Source organism: Cynocephalus volans, chromosome 1, assembly GCF_027409185.1.
Source record: "Cynocephalus volans isolate mCynVol1 chromosome 1, mCynVol1.pri, whole genome shotgun sequence".
Taxonomy (NCBI): Eukaryota; Metazoa; Chordata; class Mammalia; order Dermoptera; family Cynocephalidae; genus Cynocephalus; species Cynocephalus volans.
Genome location: NC_084460.1, coordinates 266,356,190 through 266,380,822, shown reverse-complemented (window position 1 = coordinate 266,380,822; position 24,633 = coordinate 266,356,190). Strand labels below are relative to the sequence as shown.

Here is a 24,633-nt window from a genome sequence, read left to right as displayed (position 1 = left end):
TGAATGCTATTTTTTAATGACAACTGAATTATTGTGAGTAAAAATTACAGAAATTCCCAACCTATGTCTTAACATTTGATGTTATATGTAAATATTATCATTTTTGTACATTAAAAATACACGAATATAGAAACTAGAGAAAGATTAAACATTTTAAAATGTCTTGCTAATCATGATGACTACATGCTATCATTAGTTAATATATCAGATCAATTTAGGGCAAGGTTCATTGTACTGATAGTGGGTCCAAGTCCATATTTTAGTCATTTTTTTTTGGGGGGGGGTGTCTTTTCCCTTGATTAGATCATATTTACCTGACAGTGTTGCTGACAAGAGTTCATAGCTCTGCTATCTTCTACTTGTTTACTTGTTCTTGCATTATCAGTATTAGCTTCAATCAGCAGTTTCTTTGTAAAAATCTTTTAAAGCCACTTACCTACTTTATGAAAGCTGGTTTAGTTAAAACCAGTAGATAATAAATTCCACAAACTGAGCACAAACAGCCTGTAGCAATTTGCTACAAAGTCCTTTTGTTCTCTCCTTTGAAGAGTAGAACTCTCACTTTCTCCTCAGGCCTTGCTTACCATGAATTCTATGTGACCACCTTGTATTCACCATGCAAGAGAAAACCCCACTGTGAATCTGCATACTAAACACTAGTAAAATTCTATTCGTTTTCATTAAACATGAAAATAAATATGAGTTTAAATACTTTTTCCTCTCACCCCAGTGGATGGTCTTGCACATTCCCTAGTTATGTACATCCCGTTTGGGGACTACCATATTAGAAAATGAGTCCATTCTCTGATAACCAAATTTTTAAAAAGAAAAATGACAAATATAATTAGTGATAGGGAAGATAAAGACAAGAATAAAGTGTAAGACTCAGATTATTTCTCCTGAAATACTTATATCTAGCCCCCAATGAAGCCGTTCTTGCTAATCAATGTTCTCCTTCTCCAAAGTTAAGCAAGTTTACATTAATACAGATTCACTTCGTGCATTTTAAAACCCAATATCCTTTCCCCACTATCATTAAGGTGTACATTTGATTGAAGCAGCAAGTGGCTGACTATAAACACAGCCTATTGTATACTAAATTCTGCTTGTCTCTGCTACTTCCATCACACTGATGTCCTGTAACCCCTTTTCTTTTCCATTTTCTTCTAATTTGTATCTTCTACCTAATTAACCCTCTGTAAGGATAAATTCTTCTTTCTATATTTTTGTCTTTGTACCCATTTTCTATGCCACTTTGTCTCCCGATGTCCTCCAATCATGCTATTTTCAAGGACATGTGTCTGAACCTTTGTTTCTTCTTTTATTTGGTGGCTGGCTAGTGTGGGGATCCAAACCTTTGACCTTGGTGTTATCAGTACAACTCTCTAACCAAGCGAGCTAACTGGCCAGCCCCTTGAATCTTTGTTTCATTAGGTGTATCAAAACAGAGTTTCTTTCAAAGTACAGGTATACAGTAAAAATTACTGTATTATTTCCTGTTTTTCATGAAATATTACATGACATAGTTTAGATTCTTAGAATTCCAACTGTTTACTTCAAGTATAATTACAAAGTACCTCCAATATCTGAAAGGATAATTTTATGGCATATTATAGCTTTTATCACACACGACACGACAGGTAATGTAATATAGTGGTTACTATGAGCTGTGGAGTCAGACCTGGATTCAAAATCTAACTGTGGAACTTACTAGCTGTGTCATCTTAGGTTTTGTTATTTTAATTTTATGGACTTGCCTTACATACAAGATGGGGTAATAATACAGTACTTTTACATACTATCATCCACAGTGCTTTTTTATGAGGCAAGACACACATATCATTAGCATTATCTCCAATTGTACTTTGGTCAGATGTTTTAAGAATGAATATCATATTGAATTGGTTCTAGTCCAAGTAATGGCAACAACTAAGATGACAGGAGTCTGTATGCTTTGCAGCTATTAATGAATTCAGGTAGTAATTTTCAATTAACAAAATAGAAGGAAAACTTGACTTCTTGCTTCTAGCAAAAATTATGAAGGATAAAAAAAATCAATTTAAGGTAGTAGAGCAAAACTGTTATTCTGTACTCAAATATACCAGGCACTGTACTTTCCATCTTGTTTTTCTCTACCTAACCCAGCAAATAAGTTTGTGATTAACCAGAAATTCAATTTCTTTAATATATATACAGCTATTCAGATTATCTGCTTCTTGAGTGAGTTTTGGTAGTCTGTCTTTTTAAGGACATTATCAATTTCATCAAAACTGTGTTAGATTTGCAACAAAAAAACCTGCCAAGTTGATTGGCATAAAGTTGTCTGAAAAATGCCTTATTATTGTTTTAATATATCTAGGACCTGTAATGATGTCTCCTCTTCCATTACTAATATGGCTAATTTGCCTTCCCTTTTTCCTCATCAGTCTACCTATAGGTCAGTCAGCTGCATTCCACAAATTTTGATATTTGCTTTCATTTTTCTTCAGTTAAAAATATTTTCTACTTCTCCAAGACTTCTTTTTTGAGCATGGGGTATTTAGAAATGTGCTATCCAATTTCTAAATATTTGTGGATTTTCCAGATGTTAATTGTTAATCGATCCTTGTGGTCTGAGAGTATATTTTGTGTGATTTCAATCTTCTTAAATTTATTGATCCTTGCTTTATGGCTCATACTCATCCAGCCTGTTGTGATAAATGTTCCATATGCACTTAAAAAGAATGTGTAGTCTGCTTTTGTTGGGTAGAGTATTCTATAAATATTACACCAAGTTGCTTGACAGTGTTGTTCAGGTCTTCTGTAGCTTTACTAATTTTGTCTACTTGTTCTATCAATTACTGAGAAAAGAGAACTATAATTGTGTTTTGTCTATTTCTTCTTTTAGTTCTGTTTGGTTTTGCTTCAAAAATGAAAGCATTATATTCTGAAGCTCGGTGCATATACATTTAAGATTTTTAAGTCCTCTTACTGAACTAATTTACTCCTCTATTATTATGAAATGTCTTTTTTTTTTTTAAAGCAAATGTTCACAGCAACTTTATTCACAATAACCGAAACCTAGAAACATCCCAGGTAACCATCAGCAGAAAAATGAGAGATAAAAATTGTAACATATTCATACAATGGAATTCAACTTAGAAATATAAAAAGAACAGACACAGCAATATACATGATCTCAATGTAATGTCTTTCTTTATCACAAGTAATATTCTTTATTCTAAATACTTTGTCTGACATTACTAATCACTTCAACATTCTTTTCATTAGTGTTTGCATGCATATTTTTCCATTTTTTTACTCTTTATAACCTGTCTTTTAATTGGAATGTTTTAGAATTTAAACTTTAGACCATTTACATTTAGCATAATTATCAATATGATTACATTTAAATCGATCATCTTGCTGTTTCTATGTGTCTCATTGCTCTTTGTTCCTTTTTAATAAAACTCTTTCCTTGTCTTCTTTGCATTGAATATTTTTTATGACTCCATTTTACCACATTCTCTTTACCACTATCAGCTTATTAGGAATTCCACTCTCATTTAACTTATTTAGTGATTGCTCGTTTATATTTATAGACAAGAAATTTATGAAAAAAAAATCACCCTGGAATTTTAATTAGCTTCATTATTCAAGCAAAAATATTACCCCTCCTCAACAAGCTGAATTTTAAATCTTAGATTTAATTAATTAAAAATTTTAAGCTCACTGATGTGGGGAGATGTCTAGTTTTTTGTTAGAAATACAGAAAAAAATTTCAAGCCTTTCACAATATGAGAACAATAAGGACTAAGACAAGAGTAGAAAATATTACAATAATGAAAAATGAACATGATACATGAATAAGTCAACCATAACTGGGTAGCAAATATTTTATAGTATAATCTAGGTCCCTCTAAATCATGTACAAGGGCTGGCCCATGGCTCACTTGGGAGAGTGTGGTGCTGATAACATCAAGGACACAGGTTCGGATCCCTATACAGGGATGGTCGATTTGCTCACTTGGAGAGCGTGGTGCTGACAACACCAAGTAAAGGGCTAAGATCCCCTTACCGGTCATCCTTTAAAATAAATAAATAAATAAGTAAGTAAATCATATACAGATGACAGTAAAAACAGCAAGGCCAACTCCCATTTAAAAACCTGTTAGAATATAACCATTTGGTCAGTCAAATATATGTGAGCTGCCTGCTATATAGAGAATGCACTGCCACTGGTACCCAAACCCCCATCTATTCCAAACCAAATCTGATAGGGCTTGAAACACTTTTTTTTTTTCCCCAAAGAATGACAAAAACTAACTGGCATATGTTTTTCTTAATTTATTAAATCTTACTGGTACTCTTTAGGGGACAAACACAAGGAGGCTATGGTGAAGAAATCTTATTTTTCTGAGATATGTCCAGGTGCTATCTTCAGTGATGCTTCTTATCTTTATTCCGGGACTCCAAGTAATATTCAGCCCCTACAGCTACCACAAATGCAGCAAATCCCCATTTGAATCCTTTTAATAACAGACCAGGAAAGGAAACATTGTGTGCAAAGTCACCCATGTATCGCCATGCTTCATTGCTAGAGGAAAAAAAGGAAAAAATTATAATCACACACAACTTGTATATGTTCACTGAGTAAAATAAATATATTTTTCATCTTTCTAACAGACTTAAATGTAACCTTATATAAGATAATCTAAAGTGGATCACAATAGGAATCTTTCTGTGGCATAGCATAATTAAGTATAATTAAGGATATATACCTACATTTCACATATAAAATAGAAGAAAAAACACTTCATTTTATATTTCATGATATATTTTACAGAATTCTCAAATGCAAGGCTCACTTTGACTTATCTGTCACAGGTTAGCTGGGTGGCTCTGCCCACAGTAGTCATTACAACATTGTGGAAAGATGAAGTTAAAGAACAAGGTATTAATCTTTGCTCTGCTGCTTATACTAGATTCATAATCTTTTAGGCTGGGCAAGATGCTTAACCTGTTAGGGTGTGCTGGTGCTTCTATTAAATGATGATTACTATCTACCTTACAGTGTTGTAATAAAGATTAAACATGCTAATGTATGATACATTTTGGCACAAGAGCGTATAACATTTGATATTATTATTATGATTCTGGAGGATCACAACTTTTCCCTGTCATAGCAGCCTGAACTTTGTAAGACCGATTTCCTGCTCTGGCAATCATTCTTCTGAGTATCCTGAACTGAGAAGTGAACAGAAGTCAGAGAGGTCTAGGGAAAAAAATGTCTTCTCCCACAGATAATGACAGGTCAGTGAAAAAAAAAAAATTCATGTTATGAAGAACAAAAATCATTGAATTCTAAAGATCTCACTTACTGGAAAATATGAGAGCTAATCAAATCTAATTTGTATACCAAAACCAGACAAAGATGTTAGAAGAAAACTACCGAATAACATCCTTCATGAAGACAGATGTAAATATTCTTAACAAAATTTTAGAAAACTGAACTGATAAGAGTTTTAATATGTTGTCCCCCTAAAACTCATGTGGAAATCTGATCCCCAATGTGGCAGTGTTTGATAGATTAATGCTCTCCCTGGGAGATGGGGGTAGTAAGTGAGTTCCTGCTTTATTAGTTCCCGCGAGAGGTGGTTGTTTAAAAAGACCCTGGCATCTCCCCAACCCCTCTCTCTTGCTTCCTCTCACCATGTGATCTGCTTGTACCCACCGGCTGCCTGTGGCTCTCCACAGTGAATAGAAGCAGCCTGAGTCCTGCACCAGATGCAGCTGTCCCAGAATCCTAAGCCAAATAAACCTCTTTTGTTTATAAATTGCCCAGTTTCAGGTATTCTGTTATAAGCAACACAAAAAAATACATCATGATGAAGTAGGGTTCACTACTGGAATAATTGGTTTAACATATGAAAATCAATAAAAATAATTCACCATACTAACAGAATTAAAAAAAACCCAACTATGTGAGCATCTAAAAAGATAGAGAAAAAGCATTTGACAAAATTCAATATCCATTAATAATAATAGTTAAAAATGACAAAACTCAGTAACCTAGGAAGAGAAAGAAAATTCCTCATTTTGGTAAAGAGAATCTATGAGAACCCTAAAACTAACATCATACTTAGTAGTGACAGACTGAATGCTTTCCCCAGTTAGGAACAAGACAAGGATATCTGCTTATACCACTTTAATTCAACATATACTAGTGCTGTTAGCCAGAATAATAACACAAGGAAAAAAGTTTACAGATTGAAAAAAAACTTTCTTTGTAGACAAAATGATTGTCTATAAAGAAAATCCTAAGGAATTTGTAAAAAAAAATCTATTAGAACCAAAAAGTGAATTTAGCAAGGTAATAAGATATAAAGTCAATATATAAAAATCAGTTGTATTTTTATATTAGCAACGAACAATTATATGTTGAGACTTAAAAATAACATTTTCAATAGCATCAAAAATATGGAATAACTCAGGATACATTTAACAAAATATGTGCAAGACCTGTATATAAAGCAACAAAATATTGCTGATAAAATTAAAGACCACCTAAACTGCCTATGGACTGGAAGACTCAATATTGTTATGGTATCACCGCAAATTGATGTGAATTTGATTCAATGTAAATGTGGAACAGATTCAATGTGATTCCAATGAAAATCCAAGCAGACTCTGTAGAAATTGACAAGCTCACTCTAAAATTTGTATGTAAATGCAAAGGACCTAGAATAGCTAAAACACTTTTCTAAAAATTGGAGATCTTATATTACCTTTTTGAAGACAGTGTGGTATTGGCATAAGTGTAGATACATTGATCTGAGTAACAGAATAGAGTTCAGAAATAGACCAGATAGATGTGGTCAACTAAATTTGTGTATGTGCTTGGCAGTACAGGGACTGAACCCTGGACCATGGTGTTATCAGCACCACGCTCTAACTAACTGAGCTAATTGGCAATGGTCAATTAATTTTTGACAAAGATGACAAAGTAATTTAATTGGGGAAAGGTAATCTTTTAATAAATGGTGCTGGAACAACTGAATGTCCATAAGCAAAAACATTAACCTCCACTCTTAACTCATATCACACAAAAATTAATTCAAAATGGATCATATGTCTAAACATAAGAAAACTAAAAATTTCTAGAATAAGGTATAGGAGACAATCATGAATAGGATGCAAAAAGCACAAACCATAAAAGAAAAAAAATGGCTAAATTGGAAATTCATCAAAATTTAAAACTCTTTGAAAGACATTGTTAAGAAAATGAAAAGCCATGCCACATTGTGGGAAAAACATTTGCAAAACTTGTATCTGAACTTATATTCAAAATATATAAAGAACTTTTATAGCAAGAAGACAAATACCCTGCTAAATAAAACAAGCAAAATATTTGAATAGACATTTCACCAAAGAAAATATATGAGTGGCAAATAAGCACACAAAAAGATTCTCATGATCATCAGTCTTTACGGAAATGCAAATTAAAGCCACAAGAAGGTATTACTACCACATTCTAGTGGTATCACTAGAATAGCTAAAATTAAAAGACTGCTAATATCTAGTGTTGCAAGGACATTGAGCAACTGAAATTCTCATATATTGTTAGTGGGAATGGATGGTGCCACTCTGGAAAATATTTTGGCAGATTTTCATAAAAAATAACCATACACTTACCATATGATCCAGAAATCCTACTCTTAAGTATTTACCAAGAGAAATAAAAACATAAGTTCATACAGACTTGTACTTGAATAGTTATAGCAACTTTATTCATAATAGCCAAAAGATGGAAACCACCTGAATAGCCATCAAATGGTAAATGTAAACAAAATGAGGTATATCCATACAATGGTTATAAAATAAAAAGGCAATAAAAAGGAAGAAATACGGATGCAAGCAACAACATGCGTGTCAAAAGAATTATGTTAAGTGAAAGAGAACAGAACAAAAGACTGCATACTGTATGATTCCAATTACATAAAATTCTAGAAAAGGCAAAACTATAGAGACAAAAGCAGATCATTGGTTGCCAGCAGGTGGGGGTTGGATAGCATTGACTGCAAAAGGCCATAAAGGCATGAGGGAACTTTTTGGGATAATAGAAATATTCTGCATTATGATTGTGATGGTGGTTATGTCATTGCATATTTGTCACAACTAATGGAATTATACACTTAAAATGAGTAAATTTTACAGTATATAAATGGTATTTCAATAAAGCTGATTTTAAAATTTTAACATGAAAAGCAATTTTTCATAATTCTTTAAGGAGAATACATTGAAAAGGAACATAGATACTGATTTTCTAGAATAAATTCTATCTAAACTACTTAATTTATCTTACCGGCCCCACGGATCCCTTAACCCTCGTGCAGCCAGCCTCTCCTGGACAGTTTCTAATGGTGTCCCTTCTATCTTCCACTGTTTATAATCTGGAAGTTCCATTTTACTATGACCATGTTCATGTCCATGTCCATGGGCCATATCTATAGAAAAAGATTAACGTAAGGGAGAAATATACAAATTGTAGATATCAAAAAGCCAAATTTACTGTTTATGTTCTAAGGGGAAACATTTAATTTTTTTTTAAAAAGATAAAAAAGACTGAAAATTCATTAGTTAGATTTTATAAGACAGTTTCTCATTATATAACTAGTATATGTTCACAGTTAGGAAGTACGCATAAACAAAATATAAAAAAGAATAATAACCAGGTATTCCACCACTCAGAGATAACCATTTACTGTTTGGTTCCTTTCTTCATTATAATAATAGTAAACATTTCTTGAGTTCTATGTGACTCCTATTTTACAGATGAAGATAATGAGACTACAAAATGTTAAGTAACTTTCTGAAGGTAGCAAAAACAGTAAATGGTATAACTGGGGTTTAAACCTTTCAGTTTGGTTTCAGAACCCCTGCTCCTAACTTCTAAGCAATACTGTTTCCCTCCTTTCAGTCCTTTTATAATGCATAGATATGCATAACAAAAATGTTGTATGTACTGTACATTACCTGCTTTCTTTAGACAATTCTTTTAAAATGCAGTGTTATTGCGTTTAAATACAAATGATCATATGAACTTTTTCTGTAAGGAGTCAAATAATAAATTATTTAGGCTTTGTGGGCAAAAAAGGTAAAATTGAGTATATCATGTATGTACACATATAACGAGAGAAAACAAATTTCCACAATATTTTATTGATAAAATTCAAAATATAACAAATAATAACAGTACAATTTTTTGTAATACAGGTATACTTATGAAAAAAATGGAATTCCTTTTTGGGGGATAACATTATATTAACTAGGGCTCAAAGTTAGTGTTCCTTAGTATCAAAGTAATTACAAATTATCATCTGTAAAAACCATTCTGGATTTGGCCCACAGACTGAAGTTTGCTGATCCTTGAACTAGACCAACAGAGACCTTAAAAGCCCTTTTTAATCAATAAGTTTGCTTCCTCAAATAAAATGTCTTCAATAGTTATATAAAGACTTTAGTTTTACTAGTGTTATTTTTATAGACAGTGTAAACATAAACTTCAGTCAGCTCCAACTCCATTTAAATTACTATGAATTTCAAATGAAGAGGTATGAATTAATAATGCTATACTATAATTTGTATAAGGTTAGCAGCAGCAATTCTATAATCACTGCTGTCCAGGAATACAACCAAACCAAATAATTATTACCATTAAGTCTGCATTCATAACTATGAACAAGCTCAATAATATGGCAAAATTTCTTATACTGCATTTTAGAAGACAGAGGTAATTACTGGATAGTGCATACTAAAGTAACATTATGTGAAATGCTCATTTCATTAAACAATAGTTCCAACATACGAGAATAAATTATACATAGTAATTCTGACAAATTACCAACACTTAATATCTATAAACATGTTAAGATATCACAAAACATTATGTTGATGACTTCCACATCTAAAAGAGAATGAAAACCTATCCCACCAAACACAAGTTAGAAATATACCACTCACAATTTTGAATGAAACATTCAATCCATTATTTTATTATTATTTGGTGGATTCAATAATACACAGGAAAAAAATTATGGTTTCAGATTTTGGACAGACTTTTGAAATTCAATATATTATTACAAAAGAAAGGCCCTTAGAAGCATTTATTTAGAATGCCTTGGCTCCCTCATAACATGTTTTCAAAAACATCTTTTTAAAATAATGTTTTGTTCCAAAAATATTTAAAGAGATTACAAGAAGAACCCTTATTTTGGCAAGAGTTAATTCTAGAATATCAACCATAATTTAGTATCAATGTATTTGGAACAGAGTTTAAAACAAAGGGTCAAAAAAGAATGATAAAAATAATTTGTTTTTGAAAATAAAAATTGAAATAGTACCATGGTATGAAGGCTATTTTTGGGTGGGGGGGGCTGGACACAGGGATCAAATTCTGGACCTTGTTGTTATCAGCTGAGCTAACCAGCCAGACAGTCAAGGCTATTTTAAAGTTATAGTACCACTATGCTCAAAATATTAAGTAATTTGGAAGACAAATCTTTTTTTGAAAGAAAACATGAAAGCGTACATACCCTTATTTCTCCTACAAAGATTTCTTTTAATAAATTCAATGTGTTTCCCGTTTTATCTAATTAAAATATTTCAGAAACTGTCCTTTTATAGGTATATACTAAATGTATTATTTAAATGACTTTTCAATGGGAGAGGGAAAGGGAGGAATTGGTAAAGGGCCACAAAAATCAAATACATTGTATAATGATTTTTTTAAAAAGACTTTTCAAAAAGTTGATCGATGCTATTTCTAGGAAATGTTTCATTTTCTTTTAAAAATTATTTCTATTTCAGAACAGCCATAAATAAAACAATGATATCCTGATCACTTGAAGGAAGAGAGTAATTCTCCTACTTTGCACCATTAAAAACTGTGAAATCCCAGGCAAATCACTTAATCTCTCTGAACTTCAGTTTCCTCACACAGCATGAGAATAAAACCTATCTTGCAAGATTGTGAGAACTGAGGAAAACACATTGTAATGTGCCTTCCACCTTCACATCCAGGTGGTGATAATGTTATTTAGCACAACCATTCTGAAAAACTGGCATGATCTAGAAAAGTTGAAAATTCAAATACCTTATGGCCAGCAATTCCTCTCCTATGTATACGAGTATATGCTCTAGATCTGCACTGTCCAATATGGTAGCCATTAGCACTTGAAATGTGGTTGGTGCCACCCAGAAACTAGAAATTTTAATTTAATTTTAATTAATTAAAATTTCAAAACATTCTCAAGTCAGTTATTGGAAAATATTATACTGTATTTGGAACAATTTAGGTATATAAATCTCTTTTTGAACTGTAAATTTTACAAAATATAAACACAGATCAAGTGTTTATGAAAACTTAGAATACAAATTTAGATAAATGTAAGTGTAAAATAAATGTCAATTATGAAAATGTAAAATATTTCATTAATAAATTTTAATATTGATTACATCTTGAAATAATATTTTGAATATATTGAGTTAGAGAAAATATATTATTAAATTAATTTTATCTGTTTCTTTTTACTTTTTAACATGGCTACTAGAAAAATTTAAATTACATATGTGGCTTGCATTATATTTTTATTGGACAGTGTTTTTCAACCAACTTTTAATTATTGTCCTTCTAAGAAGCCATTTTAGACATTTTTTTCCTAATCATGCTCCCTCGTCTCCCCCAATGAAATTTTAAACTGATAAGAACAGACACTACACTTGACCTTAGCCAAAAGGCCGAGAAGCGATCCCCCAATGAAATTTTAAAACCACAGATATATTGTATATCTTTGGCCTTTGGAGGGACACAAACCATTGTAGTAACTAAGACGTTTCCCCACCCCAAGATCTAATTTTCACCCCCTTGAAGGGCAATCACTCCTGTTGAGAAGGGATGTTTCAAGTTACCAGTAATGCGTTATTTCCTAACTGGGGGTGGTTACACGGGTGTTTGCTTAATTAGTAAAAGGAACGTATGTTTTATACACCCTTCTGCTATGTAAATTTGACAACAACAAAAAAGTTATAAAAAGTTACTTAAATTGTCCCGAAGACTCAACATGGTGATTATTTCGCTCAAGTAAGAACAGCAAGGATATTAGGTCAACAAAGAAAGAACATGCGATTGTGAAAAATTTTAAATGTACCTATGTCTGAAGTGAACCTATAAGTTTGGTGGCGATCAACTTCCACTAAAGGGAGCTAGCTCTGTTACAGGAGGGATACTTTCCCTAAAAAGGAAAAAGAGGATAATACCACTTCCACTACATGTAACTTTAAAGTTTACCGAAGACCTCCAAATATATATCCTAACTTGCCCTCATTTAAAAAATTGCGAATACTATAAGGATATTAGAAAATAAAAAACAAATTTACTACCACTTTTAGTGTCTCTTCCAATCCCTGCTCCTACGTATATGCAACTTAAAAAATTTGCACTGTAAAAACGGATGCTATTTTGTATCTAGCTTTTTTCACTTCACCACTGTGTTATAAACATTTATACCAGAAAAATCTTAAAGCTATACAAGCTTATGAGGCAGATATTACAATTATTTCTATTTCACCTATTTTCGGTTTGGGGGGCTGTTCTTCAGCCTTTATCTGATCCAAAGATAGATCAGACAAACAAGCACGGGGCGTGGGGTGGGTGTTGCATGAGGCGGAGGCAGGGAAAGCTCCTGGACTTAACCACACTGATTCTCACTGTACCCTCTTTAAACCACCCATCCCTACCCTAACTCTAAACTGGGACTTCAAAAGTTCTCTCCCGCTAGGTCTTGGAACTCCGTCCCTCTTGAGGGGCTCCCTCTCATCATCCTTCTCCATTTAGTCTCTCCCTTTCTGCATCTTCCAGAACAGAGTCTAGCTTTTATTCCCAATCAAGAGGTCTCCCACCAACTCCCTAATTTACCTGACGGCAATCTGACCTCTCAGGACACTCAACACTCACCCTTCCAGCCGGAGCCAACCGGAAACGGAAGTTGTTACCTCGAGTTCCATTCGGTAGGAAAGCGGAGAAGCCATTTAACGTTCCCGTCCTGGGTCACAGATTCCTGGACCGGGTGGAGATGCTATGAGGGAGGCTGGAAGTCGATATTTTTCTTCACATATGTGAACCCGCAGTCTGACTGAGGTAAGAGACATTGTAGAGGAGAGAAGGGCGGGGAAGAGGAAACGTCTTCCTTGCTTGGAGACCGGAATTCTTGGAAATGCACAGAGGGGAGGGCCGCGTACACGCTGCAGCCAATGACTGGGGCTGTTGTTGATAGCGTGGACTCATCCAATGAGAAGGCTGGTTGTAGGGCTGCAGTTGGCCGGCTGCTGCGGGAGGCGGTGGCGGTAGGAAGCCGAAGACAGCAGGGTGACAGGTAGGCGGCAGTGCTGTCTTTGGGGGACGCAAAGTGCTAGATGGAGGAGGGTTTTTCTTCTCCGGCTGCGGAAACTGTAGAGGGCAGTGGACGAGGGTGGGTTGGAAAGGCGATAGCCGGAATGTTGGTGGTTCCGGAGCCTTTCGTAAACCAGGTAGCCGCTTGGGAGGGTCGTACGGAGAAGAGAAGGCAGCTGAGGCGGGTGGAAGCTGAGCCCTGTGGGGAGACATGGGGGCCTGTCTAGGGCGTGGGGGCTGCGGTAGCGCCAGCAGAGAGAGAGGAGAGAGGCGGGAGCAGGACGATGTAGTGAGGGCTGAAGGAATTCCTTGCACGAAACAAGGCGAGAGAAGGATGCGTGTTGCAGACACCTGAGAGAAATCCTAGGGATGGCTTTTTAGGGCCATTTCCTGCGGTAGTGGGGGGGGGGTGCGTAGAAGAAACGTATTTACTGGGGGTCAGATCCCGGAAACTGTTTAGAGCTGTGCATTATGTAATCCTTGGCTGTTATTTACCCAAATAACTAGGTTGTCCCTCCTGGAAGAGGAGGTCTTGAACCCTATTGATATGTCAGAACACTTTTTTGTTGTTGGCTTGAGTGCTTTCTACCCAGTCAAGCTTTGTGGGCGAAGGGTGATAGCATGAAGGATAGTGTAGTCACGAAGAGCTTATCCCAAATATGGACTTGGGTTGAGAGATACGATGTTAGTTTGAGATGAATGTGGCCAGGCTCATGTTTTGTAGTTCATGGATTTGTTTTGAGTGTCAAGGCTGATAACAAATACATTTTTTAAAAAAATCTTCAGCAAACAACTGGAGAGCCTCAAAAATCAATAACAAGAGGTAAGTGCAAGTTAGAAAATGATTAGGATATTAGTTGGTAGATTCCTTCTCCCAGACACTGTGGATCTTTGGACTGTGAAAATAAGGTGATGGTTTGAATGGTGGGCGGGGGGACTTTTAAGTAGTTTGCTCTGTAAGTCTGGGAAGCTAGTTATGTATTGTTTATTTATTAGGTTTATAAAGTATGTTTCTTGAGCCTTTTGGACTGAGGTAAAATGTATTTATAGATATAATTAACTGTAAATTATCTTGTTTTAAAAAAGTTTTAATAATTGATTGTTTGCACAATGAAAAGTAGACTTAAAAGTAGGAATTCCAGTCAGTATGTGTTATGGAAGGACAAACTACATAAAAACTTCATTCACTGAAAAACTGTTTTAAAAGAAGCACTGGAAAACTATTTTAAAAGAAGCTTTATAAATTGCTAAAATGTAAGCTGTTTGAAATGTTGCCTTAGAAGAAAAGGACTACTGTAATATTAGCAAGCATATCATTTTCTTGAGTATATTTTAGTACTGCATGTGAGAAAAACTTTCTAAGATGTGATTTTTTTCCTATTGATGATAATTTATATTAGTATATATGAACATATATCAAAATTTCATTTTTTTCCCAAAATACTATTTCATTTTTTCCCAAAATATTATTTGGGAAAGAGAGGTGGATCGTGAGAGTTTGCTTGTTCTGAAATGTTCAGAGTACTGAGATATTTATCAATGCTTTAGATAAAAATTTTAATTAATACTGGTTTAATTCCTTGTCTTTTGTCTTCTTACAAGAATAATTCCATCTCAGTCACAAGAAAACTTCTGGTTCTATTTTAGGTGCAATTCTGTAGTGTTTTGTGTACCTGTGAACAAATTTCTGCCTTTATGTAGGGTGGTGTACGTACGTGTGTGTGTATGTTTCTTCTTATTATGTAACCAGCCTACTCTGAGCTGTCTTAGGGAACTAATGACTGATTTTGAATGGCCAGTAGGTGTCATTGCAGAATGCAATAAGTTGAACATTGAGTAGACAATTACTAAGTAGTTTAAGAAACACTAGTCCAAAGCAGCATGTAATAGTAATTGGATGATTATTTGTACATCACAGAAGTCCCCTCTTCTGGAATATTTCAATATTGGAGCTATTTATAATGAATTTGAAACAATGGCTATAAAGAAGTATAATCGTTTGCTCTAACATTGACCATGGAAGTTTGTTTTTTAATCCAACCCTTAAGCTATCTTGATATACAATGCAGATTTAAGTTTGTCTGATTGTTTTTAATATACAGTTTTGGCATGTTATAGTAGTTTATTAAGTTCTAGAATGATTAAGTTTTTCAGCTTGACTGAGCTTTATCATAGAAAAACCAATGCTACATAACGAAAAACTAAAATGATAAAATATGTTATTCTTTTAATGCCAGAACAGAGGAATTTTTGTCTTTCATTGTGGCTTCTTTGTTTTTTTTTTGAAGTCCAGAATCACTTCTTTTTACATTATTATCTGGCTAGTAGACTATGTGCTTTTCTCGGGATGATAAACTGAACAGTTGTCATTGTCTAAAATATAATGTAGATTCTGGAGGGAACTGGCACAGAAAGCTCTGAGGTAGTTCTGCTGTAAGTACAGCTCCTTACCTGCATAGCCTTCTGCTGAGCTATTGTCACTTTGTAGCTCTGCTCCTTATGCCTGCTGTTGATACAGTGTTTAAAAGAAAAAGGAAAAAAAGATTGGACCTAATTCAAGAATTCTCCATTAAGGTGGAGAGAGATAGATAATCTCAAAATAATCTAGGAATTTTTTTTAAAAGGCACACACATATTTATCATATCATCTTCATTTCCCTTCAGAATCTTAGTGATACAGGAAATATTAAGGGAGTAGTTGTATTTTTCGGGGGGGGGGGAATTCCCTTGATGATTTGTTTCACCACTGGCTTCCACTTTAGAATCATTGATATAATTTGAGGCTCTGGCACTTGTGGTATGAACCAGTAACAATAGTTTTAGCATGATAGAAAGGACTGCCAAATCTACCAATATTTTTATAGCTTAATAAATTTTCACCATTTAATGTCATAGCTAGGACAGCTTTTCTGGCCAGGAGCTCAAGTTGCCAGAAATAAAAAGTTTGCTGAATGTTTTGGTTTGGATTAGTTTTTACTTGGCACTTAGCTGCTTTCTAAAAAACCAAGCTAATTTCTTTCAGGATTCAGACCTGTGCTAATTTGCACAGATATTTACTCATATCCTGTTCTGTTAATGTCTCTGAAAGCTACCTAGTTCCAGAATTAACTAAAATTTGAAAATAAGAATTGGAAGTTCTCTTGATTAAAGGTCTTTTTCATGCTGGTGAGGATGTGGAGAAGAGGGAACCCTTCTATACTGTTGGTGGGACTGTAAACTAGTGCAGCTGTTATAGAAAACAGTATGGAGGTTCCTCAGACAACTACAGATAGAACTGCCATATGATCCAGCAATCCAACGGCTGGGTATTTACCCAAAGGAATGGAAATCATCATGTTGAAGAAGTACCTGTACTCCCAGTTTATCACAGTTCTATATACAATAGCTAAGAGTTGGAACCATCCTAAATGTCCATTAATGGACGACTGGATAAGGAAAAAAAATATACTCAATGGAATACTACTATGCCATAAAAAGGAATGAAATTCTGCCATTCACAGCAACATGGACGAACTTAGAGAAAATTATGTTAAGTGAAATAAGCCAGACACAGAAAGAGAAATACTGCATGTCCTCACTCATAAGTGGGAGCTGAAAAAAAAGAAAAGAAGAAAGAAAGATACAGCAATTACAATAATTCTTTGAACTCTCCAAAGGAGAGAAGGGAACTGAGGACACCAGAGGTTGGGGAGGGAGAAGGGGGATTAGAGAGAAATTGGTAAAGGGCCATAAAAAATGTTTACATTGTGTAGTGATATTTTTTTTTTTTAAAAGTCCTTTTTCAATATGCTATGATACAGTGAATATATACATTAATCTTGGCATAATCATTAACTCAATAATACATTCTAAAACGTGTAATTGCAAATATATTGACCTTGACGTGGGTAAAGTTTAGAAATTCATGGTTCATTTTTATGGATTCTAGGCTTTCTGCTGGGGTATCTGGCTGCCATGGAGACAAGAACTAGAAAAAGTAAATGAGTAGAATTTAATTTGGGGGAAAGGAGTAAAAACTCAATTATGTAATATATTAAGAGGTGTGGCTTTCATTTTTTTAAATAGAATTATAGTTTCTAGGTTCAAAATATAACTGCCAAAAAAGTAGTCATATAATAGGGTAAGTGGCACCAATTAATTCAGTGGCAAAGCATTGGTTACAGAATAGTTATTTTGTTCTACTGTGACACAGTAAATTCAAAAAAAGTTAGAATTAAATTTACCCTTCACCTCTGTCATTATGGATACTCGATTTTTGATAGTGCTTGATTCTTAATTAACAGACTTTTGTTAGCTACTAAGATTTGTCAGTTAACCTCCTTAAATTCCATTTCCCATATATTTCTTAAAAAAATGGGTGAGGGTAGAGTTGGATACTGAGCAGGGAGTGAAACTTAGACTTTTTACCCATTCTTTTGTATTGAGGCTTTATAATTAGTGTTTATTCCTTTTGTAGTTTATTCTTTTTAAATGAAAAAGAGAGTGGGAACAGGATGTTCTACTGTGCTACTTTATAAGGTGATTGTAAAACTCAGATAGAAAACATGAAGTGCTTTTAAAATCTAAAGTTAATAAGAATTTGCAATATTTCACAGTAACTACTGTTTTATTGTTTATGTTAAAAACTAGGAAAATGGGGCCGGCCTGTGGCTCACTTGGGAGAGTGTGGTGCTGATAACACCAAGGCCACAGGTTTAGATCCCATATAATGTTGGCCGGTTAGCTCAATGGGTGAGCATGGTACTGACAGCACCAAGTCAAGGGTTAAGATCCTCTTACTGGTCATCTTTTTAAACAAACAAACAAAAAACTAGGGGAAATGAATGCAAAATTTAAGACATACTTCTGTTCTTCAGGGTTCTGTTGTCAAATCTCTTCTCTCTGCACCCTGTCACTTTGTGATCTTATTTATTCAATTAGCACCTAAATCTGATGATTCTTAAATCTATATCTCTAATCCGGAGCTTTATCTTGATCTTTAGTTCCCATTCTGTAAATCTAATTGCTTGTTAGATTAGAATGACATGCAGATCCTATTGTACAATATGTCTAAAAGTGAATTCGTATTTTCCCTTTTATCATCTATTTAATGTGCTGAAGCTGGGACCCTGATGTTAACTTTAACATTTTATTTATATACTCCTCATCTGAGCAATGCTAGTTTTGATTGACTTTACCTTCTTATTCTTTCTTTGATTCCATTTACTTCTCTCAGTTTCTACAGCCACTGGAAATATTATGAAGAGTTAGAGCCTAGAGGCAGACTGTCTGGATTAGAATCCCAGCTCCACCATTTATATCTGTTTCATTATCTTTAATGATAGAGTTGTACTACCCAGCAGTTGCACTCTTGGGCATTTATTCCAGAGAATTCGAAACTCATGTTCACACAAAATCTTGTACATGAGTACTCATAGCAGCTTTATTCTTAATAGCCCCAAACTGGAAACAACCCAAATGTTCTTTAACAGGTGAATGGTTAAACAAACTGATGCATCTGTGTCATGGACTGCTATGCAGCAATAAAAAAGAATTAACTGTTAGTAATGAAACAACTTGGATGGATCTTAAGTAAAAAAAGGCTGATCTCAAAAGGTTACATACTGTATGATTCTGTTTATATAACATTCTTGAAATAACAAAATCAAAGGGATGGAGAGCAGATTTATAGTTTCCAAGGTTAGGGATCAGGGAGACAGGAGGGGTATGACTTCAAGGGATCCTTTTGGTGATAGAAAAGTGCTATATCTTGATTTGGGGGATAGTTACACGAATCTACATATGTATTAAAATTGCATAGAACTATACATGTACACATGAATGAGTGCTTGTAAAACTTGTGAGGTCTGAATAAGCTCTGTGGACTATACCATGTCAATTTCCTGGTCTTGATACTTTTTCTGCAGTTATGTAAGATGTTCCTATTGGGAGAGACTGGGCAAAGGTATATGGGAACTCCCAACAAATTTTTTGCAACTTTCTGTGAGCCTATAATTATTTCAAAATTAAAAGTTTTTTTCAAAGGGTTGTTATGAAGATTAAGTAGATACACAGAAGGTTCTTATTATAGTACTTGGTTTATCATAAACACATAATAAATGTTAGCTGTTATTATTATTAATAGTACTAGTACTAGTAGCAGCAGCAGTAGGCCTTTCACTAGGACCGTTACTATAGCTGTCTTGTTGGTCACCTGCCCTTAGCATTTCTTCCCTCCAGTCCATTCTAGGATGCAACTACAGTGATATTTCTAAAATGTCTATCACGTATTACTTCACACATAATCCTTTAATGGTTCCCCATTGTACTTTCATACATTTTAATTTATTTTTAGTCATAGTAGAATGAAACAGTAGAGTCAGCATGACCTGAGGGTACTATAATAGGTGAATTACAGAATGGAACAGGATGCTATAATAGGTGAATTAAAGACAAAAACAGAAAAATCTCAAGTGATTTTTCTCACCTTCAAGAAACTTTTAAGTATGTTTTTTAAAGTTTATTTGTTTGGTATTGCTGTCCAGCCCCACCAAACCTTATGACTTAATACAAAAAGATTTATTATTTTTTGTGATTCCATGGGGTTGGGTGGGCAGTTCCTCTGTTGGTTTTAGTTGTTGCTCATGCAGCTGAATTCATTTGGAGAATTGACTGAGCTGGAAGGTTCTAGATATCCTTACTCACATGTTTGCAGGTGGTGTTTGCTGTCCATTGAAGTGCCTCAGTTCTCAGTGTGTCCTCATCCTCTCATTAGCTAGCATGGTGTCCTTCCTTGGCATTTTCAGGGTAGGTGAAGGTGGAAGCTGCAAGGCTGCAAGGTCTCTTTGAGGCTTAGGCTTTGGAACTTGTATAATGGCCTTTCCACTATATTCTGTTAGTCAAAACAAGTCACGAGCCTAGCCCAAATTCAAGGGGACAGAGAAATTCCATTACTGGATGAAAGGAGTAGCAAAGTCACATTGCAAAGGGGTATGTATCGAAGGATGGGAGGAATTCATGGCGATTAAACTATCTACCACAGTTGCTGTCATGGTCATTTAACTTATAATGTTCAAAAAATGATCCATTGCTTTTTTTTTTTTTTTTTTTTTAACATGGCAGAACACATATTTCTTTGAAAGCTTATATTTCCTCTTCTATTTCCCTTTTTCCCATCAAAATGCATGAGACTAAGGCAGAAGAATTTAATGATAAAGATCTTTTACCTTTTTAGTTAGCTTTGGGCCCGAGCTAGAGAATTTCATAATAATAGGTATCTCTGGTTTAGCCAACTAGGTCATGTGATACTGTTCCACATCTTTAACAGTTTACCTCCAAAGAAGGTAAACCTTTGCAGTCGGTAAATATTTTCAGATACACTTACTTTTGTCTGCTAGGATTATTATAACTTTTTAGGCTTTAAAAAGTTAGCTTTTCATTAAAAGAAACAATACATGTCATGGGAGAGTTTTTCTTATATACCTAGCCTATTCTGCAGCTTATGTATATACTTTTATACACTTTTAAGTTTTGGGGTTTTTTTGCACTTGTAAGATTTCTAACATAGTAATTCCCTTTCACTAGTTTTGCCAAGTGATCTTTTATTAAAGATAGTGCAACTTTGTATTTGTATTCTATGATATCAGAATATGTAATCTTTTATGCAGATCAATAGGGTGGGCCACAGAGAGATCAGTTTTTTTTTTTTTTTTTTCCATTTTCTTTAAGGATGATAAACAGTCCAAAATATGACATAATCACTGCAAGAATTTGTGAAAAGTTTTGCCGAGGGCCTGCCCCGTGGCTCACTCGGGATAGTGCGGCGCTGGTAGCGCCGAGGCCGCGGGTTCGGATCCTTTATAGGGATGGCCAGTGCGCTCACTGGCTGAGCGTGGTGCAGACCACACCGTGCCAAAGGTTGCGATCCCGTCCCAGTCAAAATAAAAAAAAAAAAAGTTTTGCTGAGACTTATCTAATAAAAATTTAAGCAGCACAAGTATAAAAGCTAGGAAGGACTGGCTTAAAATATTTATGAAGTAGAAAAGTCTGCATAATATGTGGGAGAATTAGCCTTAAGTGATTGTTGTGCTACAGCAGTGTTTTTGAAAACTTGAAGGAGGTTAATCTATAAGAGTCACTGTTTTGTTTTTTAATTTGAACAGGTTTTAAACAGCTGGTTTAACATCTCTCATTAAAATGTGTATTTTTCTAACCATTTATTTTCCTGTAATTTGGTCTTCCCAGTCACAGTTTTGCAAGCCACATTACTTTTCTAGAACATAACTCCCAAATGTTGGCAAGAAATTACTGTATTATGAAATTTGTTGGTATAAGGGCCAGCCCGTGGCTCATCTGGGAGAGCGTGGTGCTGATAACACCAAGGACACGGGTTCGGATCCCTATATAGGGATGGCCAGTTAGCTCACTTGGAGAGTGTGGTGCTGACAACACCAAGCCAAGGGTTAAGTCCCCTTACTGGTCATCTTAAAAAAAAAAAGAAAAGAAAAGAAATTTGTTGGTATACTAAAGTACTCTAAACGTTCATCCAGTTGAACTGTGATGGTGGTGTGCTTTCAAAGAGTAGAAGCTCTTTGTTCAGTCTAGCTTTTTACTCTATCCCTGGCTCCCATTTCAGTAGAAATATCTTACACTTTATCAACATTAAACTGAGGCATAGCTGAGATGGCTCTTTGTATCTAAGACTGTAGATTTGTCACTTGAATCTCCTTACCTTATGAGTTAGGAATTGTGTTTGGCTGCTAGAAACAGATATGGAAAATAGGAAATAACCATTGCTTAAACATGGTAGTAGTTCATTTCTTTGTCTTGTAAAAAAACAAAATAAAAGTTCAGAGGTAGAAAATTTAGGGCTGAAATGGCAACTCCATTGAGTTGCCAAGGATCCAGCCTCCTTCTGTCTCTTTCCTTTGCCATCCTTAGCATGTGGCTTCCATTCTCAAGATCACCTAATGATTGCTGGATCTCCAGCCATCACATCCATGTTCTAGACAGAGGGAAGGAAGAAGAAAGGCACAGACAAAAGGGGCATACTCTCATCTTTTAAGAAGCCTTTCTAGAATTCCCTACATAGTACTTCCTTTGATCTCATTTACTAGAACTTGGTCATTTAGCTATACACTTGTCCCTCAGTATCAGTGATGGGTTGGTTCCAGGACCTCCTGTGGATACCAAAATCTGCGAATGCACAAGTTCCTGGTATAAAATCACTTAGTATTTGCAAATAGCCTATGCACATCCTTGGAGATAAGTTCTGAAAAATGCGTCAGGTGATTTCATCATTGTGTAAAGATCATAGAGTGCACTTACACAAACCTAACCTAGGCTTTATGGTATAGCTATTATAATCTATGGGACCACTGTCACATATGTGGTTCATCATTGACCAAAATGTCATTATGTGGTACATGACTATACTTTAAATCACCTCTAGATTACTTACCTAATACAATGTAAATGCTATGTAAATAGCTATTGTATTGTTCAGGGAATAATGGGAATGGTGGTGTTGGTTGCACGTCATATGAATGTATTTAATACCACTGCACTGTACACTTAAAAATGGTTAAGATGGCAAAATTTATGGTATGTGTATTTTACCACAAAAAAAGTTGAAAAAAAAAACACAAAAAAGTTATACCATTCCTTAACTCCAACATTTTTGCTTTCAGTAAGATCTTGTTCTGAACTTTGTTAGTTAACTTGGTAAGGAAGGGAATTATTTTAGAGATTAAAGAATGCCACCAAATGCAGACATTGCCTTCCTTGAGTCAACTCTTTGAATACCAACTGCTTTAAACATTTCTTCAGTATTTGAAAGGTTTATTCTAAGATTCAGCTTATTTTCTTGTAATTTATTTTAACACTTTGATTAATTCTGTGCCTACATTACCTAAACATGCTGTATACCCAACATATTTATAGGGTCTAATGAATTGGATACTACTCTTTGTGGAGCAAAAATGTTTTTATTTTGTTTACTTGGAATACAAGAATCTGAAATGAATTCCTTCCTCCCCCTGGTTGGTTGGACTACTGTTTGCCCCGACTATTATCAACTGCCTCAGGTAGCCATACGTTAAACAGCTACCTCTCGCTGGGGAGAGGTAGCTGTTTAACGTATGGCTACCTGAGGCAGTTGATAATAGTCGGGGCAAACAGTAGTGTGGGATGGTCCTGCTGGCATGATCCCTACCTGCCCCTGCTCCTACAGTCTTCCAGCACGTGTAAGTCACCCTCAGTTCCTCCAGAGAGCAGTCGCTCTTGCCGAATCCGAAATGTCCTGACACACTATACCCAGCATCTGGCTGGCCAATTATTTCCAGCAAGTGGGAAAAATCCTGATGGCTCAAGTTGAAATTTGATTTTAATAAAAATAAGGCTAAAAAAAAAAAAAAAAAAAAAAAAAAAAAAAAAAAAACAGCTACCTCTCTTTTTGACAAATGCCCCTAAGGAAAAGGTTATTTGCACTGGTTGATTTGCAAGTCAAGTCAAATAAAAACAGCCTTCCAGTTGGGGTTTTCTAGGGAACCTCCAGACAAGTCAGATAATCATAGTTTTCTGGGAATGAGGTTTTGAAGGCACTCTAACCCTATTTGGTGACTGCCAGCCCCTGGCTTTCTCTGTGATTATGGGCTGTTTGTTTTCAAGGCTATGGGGGAGCTGGGGAGGTGGAGTGGGAATAGGACAGGTTAAAACTGCATAGAGCTATTGTTCTTATCACAATTCAGCTACTTTTCTTGATAAACACTTCCGAGATTACCTTAAGCCTTTGGTTAATTTCCAGAATTCTGAAAAATGTATTCTGATGGTTTTTACTAGTGTCTCATTGCTCTTATGGAGGAGAGGATTTTCTAAAGTCATTACTCCACCATTTTCACTAACGTCACCGCTGATACCAGTTAAATGAATAGGAATCTTTCCTTCTGTCCTTATACATCTAATGACTACCTACTTTGTCCAGACACTGAAATAGGGACTGTGGATGTAGTGGTGAATAAAAAGAGCCCCTCCTACATGGATCTTCTAGTTCTAGTAGGGGAAAAAAGGCAATAAACAAGTCATAGAATGAGGGGACTTTGAGAAGTTCATGGAAAATGGAATTGAAAGATTAAAATATGAATTTTATTTCCCATCATAAGCTCTGTCAAGTTCAAGACACTTTTGTAAGCAATGATACCAGCCATTTAGTCCATCCCCAAAGAACT

The 24,633-nt window shown here is 35.0% G+C and overlaps 2 protein-coding genes and 1 pseudogene across 7 annotated transcripts in view; 1 reads left to right on the top strand and 2 right to left on the bottom strand.

Annotated features, from left to right (window-relative positions):
• Positions 1 to 4,311: 4,311 nt before the first annotated feature.
• Positions 4,312 to 13,092, bottom strand: NDUFB3 (NADH:ubiquinone oxidoreductase subunit B3). Of its 3 annotated transcripts, XM_063094671.1 has the most exons (4): positions 12,956 to 12,989; positions 12,189 to 12,272; positions 8,345 to 8,486; positions 4,312 to 4,576 (listed from the first exon to the last, which is right to left on the bottom strand). In XM_063094671.1, the coding sequence occupies exons 3-4, from the start codon at positions 8,482 to 8,484 to the stop codon at positions 4,420 to 4,422; spliced, it is 297 nt and encodes a 98-aa protein (XP_062950741.1). In that variant the 5' UTR covers positions 8,485 to 8,486; positions 12,189 to 12,272; positions 12,956 to 12,989; the 3' UTR covers positions 4,312 to 4,419. The 3 variants fall into 3 exon arrangements, with proteins under 3 accessions (XP_062950741.1, XP_062950749.1, XP_062950746.1); XM_063094679.1 differs by lacking the exons at positions 12,189 to 12,272; positions 12,956 to 12,989 and adding an exon at positions 12,995 to 13,092; XM_063094676.1 differs by lacking the exon at positions 12,189 to 12,272 and having other exon boundaries at positions 12,956 to 13,014.
• LOC134364832 (U2 spliceosomal RNA) lies at positions 11,638 to 11,790 on the bottom strand (annotated as a pseudogene).
• HYCC2 (hyccin PI4KA lipid kinase complex subunit 2) overlaps positions 13,062 to 24,633 on the top strand; it is a 70,689-nt gene continuing 59,117 nt past the window's right edge. For 2 of the 4 annotated variants that reach the window (XM_063094659.1, XM_063094643.1), the window contains exons 1-2: positions 13,469 to 13,566; positions 14,216 to 14,252. The gene's annotated coding sequence lies outside the window, so the exon portion shown is untranslated. Of the gene's footprint in view, positions 13,178 to 13,381; positions 13,413 to 13,468; positions 13,567 to 14,215; positions 14,253 to 24,633 lie in introns of those variants that run through there. The other 2 variants (XM_063094647.1, XM_063094654.1) reach the window with 2 other exon arrangements.